Here is a 5,126-nt window from a genome sequence, read left to right as displayed (position 1 = left end):
GGGAGGGTCAGTGGATAGGAAGCATTCGGTGATGAGAGTTGCTGATTGTTATTGATAATAATGATGCAAATAATAGTATTTATTTGATGTTGCAAGTATACTATCTTATTGCAGTATTTCTTCCTAGACTTTGCTTCTCTCCCTCTTATTTTCTCTCTCTCGCTGTTTGTCTCTCTCTCTCTCTCTCTCTCCCTCTCTCGCATATTCTCTATTTAAGGATTCTAAGACGAGTTTTGTGCTGTCTTTGTTAGTTTCTCTTTTTTTCTTCTTCCCTATCTTACAAGGCCAACAGCAGTGAATGGTAGATCTGGAGGGAATTAAGCAGATATTATTGCCAAGAACATGGCACAAGCAAATCCCCAAAACTCACAGTGATGCTGGTGGTGGGAAATATGGCTGAGATACATTAGTATATCTGAGCAGTTTAGCTGAATAAATCATCATCATCATCATTATACAAGACATGCATTGACTAAAGGAAGATCTTTAGAGGCAATCACCATTCTAAGATAAAGCCAAACTGTGATGTGATACTATTCAACTAATGATAAAGCTTGAATGCAGTATAGAACAAATTTATATTGAACCCTAAACAGTCAGAATAGTTCTTTACTTGGTGACAAGCATAACATAAGCTAGCCATCTATGTATCATACTTAATGTATATACGTTGACAGGCAGTATACTGCAGTTTGCATCCAAGATAAAATCTCTCGCAGATGTGCTGTGTTAAAAGTATACTATGTGGTTGGGTACACTCTCGGAGTGGTTGGCGTTAGGAAGGGCATCCAGCTGTAGAAACTCTGCCAGATCAGATTGGAGCCTGGTGCAAGCCATCTGGCTTGCCAGTCCTCAGTCAAATCGTCCAACCCATGCCAGCATGGAAAGCGGACGTTAAAGGATGATGATGGGAGCCTGGTGCAGCCATCTAGTTTGCCAGTCCTCAGTCTAATGTGTCTGTTTTGGCATGATTTTTATGGCTGGATGCCCTTCCTAACACCAACCACCCCACAGTGGACTGTGTGCCTTTTACATAGCACCAGCACAGGCGAGGTCAGTTTTGGCATGGATTTTACAGCTGGATGCCTTCCCAAATGCCAACCACTTCACAGTGTGGACTGGATGCTCTTTACATCCTATCTATCTATCTATCTTGGCTGTGTGGTAACAAGCTTGCTTCTCAACCACATGGTGTGTGTGTGTCTGTTTGACCCCATTACTGCTTGATAGCTGGTGTTGGTGCGTTGATATTCCTGTAACTTAGTGGTTCAGCAACAGAGACCAATAGAATAAGTATCAGACTTTAAAAAAAAACAGTCCTGGAGTCAATTCATTTGGCTAAAGGATACTCATATTTGAAAGTAAAGAATTATAGGACAGTTTGTCAACAAGGAGTGTCAAAAAACATCATGCTTCATGCTTTTATAATTTTTAGACTGTGTAAGGGAAATACCAACCCTGTTTATCTTAAGAATTATTTTCCTGCAGGCTTTTAGAGAGAGTATCTCGCTTCCGAGGAGTCAATCGAGAAAAGGGGGAACTGAATGCCGCATCATGGTTCACCCGACCAGGTTAGTGTCTTGCTTTGATATTTAATTAATTAATTAAAAAAGAGGCTAAAAGATGCTCATCAAAATAATAGAATTACTGTGAGTTGTATGTATGCCCCTAATTTATTGTGAATTCCTTGCCATTTCAGTGGATCCTCTTGAGGCCCCTGACTACTACACCATTGTGAAGACTCCTATGGATTTCAGCACGATACGGAAACGATTGGAGGTGAGCTTCATTATTCCTCACTAAAGACACAGGGTGCAATTGTGTGGTTTTAGGCCTATTTCACAGCACTCCAAACACAATTTTTGTCCTTGATATTTATTCAGACCCCCAAAGAATCCCTCTTTAACACATGGCTATGATGCTCCACTCATTATTCCTGCTCATGATCAGAAATGCACATACTGTCAGCCACCAAGTGACATGCTCAAGTGGTTACGGTCAAGCAACTGACAAGCAAATCTGTGGTGTTCAGCAGATTATTTGCTATAATGATATTTCTGCTTCAGCAATTCAACACTGAATCTGTCTGAAATGTAATGGGGGAAAAATAGGTCATTTTGAAAACATTGTTGTCCAGGTCACAAAAGCAAAGTTTGAAGAGATTAGTAGTCATTTCCTTTGATTTCTAGGTTGAAGCAGATAAGAAATAACACTCACAGACCAAAGACATAAAAATGTTGTTGTACAGTATATAATAGAGAAGACTTTGAAATCTTGGCACAGACAAACTCTCTCTCCTGCTAATAGTAAAATAAATATTATTTAGACTGTGCTTGTAAAAGTATCTACTTCAAAATAAAACCAACTATTCTAGCTCTGCTCATATGATGCTTGAATTATAAAAATGTACATAGATATTACTTTACACTTCATATATAGTCGTATTGCACGTGAGTGTGTGTGTGTGTGTGTGTGTTTGTCATAAATATAGTCTTTTAATTCTAAAATCTTAAGAATGTATATTACGGTGTGACAAGTATGCTATTTATCAGATATCTGATAAATTCAAAGTAATCTTGATTTCTAAATATTTGCAGACTGGAAACCCACATAAAACCCACTTCATTGAGAAGTAGACTGTATGTGAAGCAAAGTATATTTTTACACTGTTATCAGCATACAGTTGTTTTCCTTATAGTTTCAACAGACTTCATTTTAATTGTCACGCTCAGCGATATTTTTGTTTAACCCTTTTGTTTCTAGCCTTCCTCAGACCACCCAAACCCTCCTGGTTCTATGTGACACAAACATCCTGTTTTAGGGTGATGTAAATTAAGACCTTCCACCAAAAATTTCATGTTAATTTCAATTACAAACCCCGACTTAATAACGACTGTTATTTTACTAAATTGTTAATTATTTTAAAAATCACTTGAGACAAAGTGAGTGTATTTCTAGAGAAATATGGTAACAAGAGTTTGATAAATACTATCATCATCATCATCATCATCATCATCATCATCATCGTTTAACGTCCGCTTTCCATGCTAGCATGGGTTGGACGATTTGACTGAGGACTGGTGAAACCGGATGGCAACACCAGGCTCCAATCTAATTTGGCAGAGTTTCTACAGCTGGATGCCCTTCCTAACGCCAACCACTATATATTGGTGTTAGGAAGGGCGTCCAACCATAAAAACTGTGCCAAAGCAGACACAGAAGTCTGGTGCAGTCTTCTGCTTGGCCATCTCCTCTCAAAACATCCATGTCAGCATGATAGAAGGCGGATGTTAAACAATGATCACACACACATACACACACACAAACATTCATATATACACATATGCATACATATGTGTGTGTGCACACAACATACCATAAACCAGAAGTACTGAAATTTATTTAAATATTAGAAAGCTTCTTCTGTGGTACTGAACTATAAAATTGTAAATACATTCCTTCTTGGGTTTTGATGTGGGGTGGGTCTCCTGACAGACCCCTTCACAATTTAGTGACCACATCCCCAGAGATGTACTCAGTTTCCCTCTCCAGTTTATAGCATAGAATATTCAGCTGCTATATGAAGCAGTCAGAAATTAAGTTATTACCATGATGGGGAGCTTAATTTTGATATTTGTGCTTTAGGTGGCTCATCATTAGCTAGACAGCATATTTTCTTTATGCACAAAACAGCATGAATCAGCAGTAAAGCCTCGGCTGTGCAGGAAAATTATAAGAATGTAAACACCTTACATCTGTGCTTCTGATGTGTGGGGAAAAAAGAGGAGAAGTTTCCTGGTGAACATTTCCATGATTTGCCCACCACTACTCAATCCTCATCATTTTGCGTAAATTTTTCTATGCTGGCATGGTTCTAGCTTACGCTTTCATGACATGGTTTTTAGCATATGATTGCCATCATCTTTTATCATCTGTTGCACACAACAGAGGTAACTGATGAGCTCTGTTCTTGTGTATTCAATGTGTGTGTATGTGTATCTCATCATCCTTGAATATCTGTTTTTTTTATGCTGGCATGGGTTGGACGGTTTGACCAGAGCTGACAAACTGGAGAGCTGCATCAGACACCAGTCTGATTTGGCTTGGTTTCTATGGCTGGATGCCCTTCCTAATGCCAACCACTTTATAGTGCGTGCTGAGTGCTTTTAACATGGCACCAGCACAGGGCTCTTGTAGGCCAATCTAGGGGAAGTGGCCTGAACACTTCTGCTCTGGGGGACAGGTCTTCTCCATCTGTTTTCTCTCTTCACCTATCCTGTCTGTAGATGAGTATAGGCTCGGAGCGTCAAGTTAATGCACCCTGTTTGTTGTTGTTTCACCTGCCTCTGTTTTTTTTGGTATATTTTCTGTGCATTTTTGAAATATGTATATGTATGTATATTCTCTTATTTCAGTCTGGATATTATTCTACAATGGAAGATTTCCATACTGATATGTCATTGGTACGTGATAATTGTGGGTTGTACAATCCACTTGGCAGTTCTGTCCAGAGAGACTGCCAAGAAGTATTTGCATTTTATACTCAAGAGTATGAGAAAATAGTCGGCAAATTGAACAAGGTAAATGTCTTTATTATCTCGAAAAATTTGTTTGTGATTTTTCTCCAGTTGATTTACGAGTTTAATAAAGTCATTTTAAATATATCTGCCTAAAGTGTGAGTCCTGAAAGTCATGGCTTTCGGTGACTACCAAAGACTTTATTTTCTTGTCTATCCAAAGTTAGTCAGCTTGCCAGACTCCAAACTATTCATGCTGGAACTCTCTACTATAAACTAACAGGAATTCTTCACTTTTAGATAACAGCCTGAGGCTGCTACTGAAGCTGCTGCATAGAATGGCAAGTTCTCTCTGCCCTAACGAACCTACAATTGAATGGATTTGACTCTTTGAGAGTGGAATGACTTTAGCCACTAACACTATGTACTTTTAGTAAAAGAGTATGAACTGGTGATTTCATGATTGATTTGTCTGTTACCTTAATGACAAGGCCATCTTCCCTATTCCTATTTAACTTAATCACCTACCTATATTTTCTTACTCAGCTAATCACTATAAAAGCCTCACTTTCTTGAACTTTCTTCTTTTCTTATTTATTTGTGTGTGTG

General features: G+C 38.6%; 1 protein-coding gene across 1 annotated transcript in view; it reads left to right on the top strand.

Annotated features, from left to right (window-relative positions):
- Positions 1 to 4,814, top strand: part of LOC106867995 (uncharacterized) — a 61,893-nt gene extending 57,079 nt beyond the window's left edge. The window contains exons 23-25 of the mRNA XM_052974719.1: positions 1,489 to 1,571; positions 1,700 to 1,779; positions 4,416 to 4,814. Coding sequence (XP_052830679.1) covers positions 1,489 to 1,571; positions 1,700 to 1,779; positions 4,416 to 4,673 — 421 coding nt within the window. The 3' untranslated portion in view covers positions 4,674 to 4,814. The remainder of the gene's footprint in view (positions 1 to 1,488; positions 1,572 to 1,699; positions 1,780 to 4,415) is intronic.
- The last annotated feature ends 312 nt before the right edge of the window (positions 4,815 to 5,126 follow it).

This window comes from Octopus bimaculoides, chromosome 19 (genome assembly GCF_001194135.2).
Source record: "Octopus bimaculoides isolate UCB-OBI-ISO-001 chromosome 19, ASM119413v2, whole genome shotgun sequence".
In the NCBI taxonomy this organism is placed as follows: Eukaryota; Metazoa; Mollusca; class Cephalopoda; order Octopoda; family Octopodidae; genus Octopus; species Octopus bimaculoides.
This window is presented reverse-complemented; position numbering and strand designations above follow the sequence as displayed.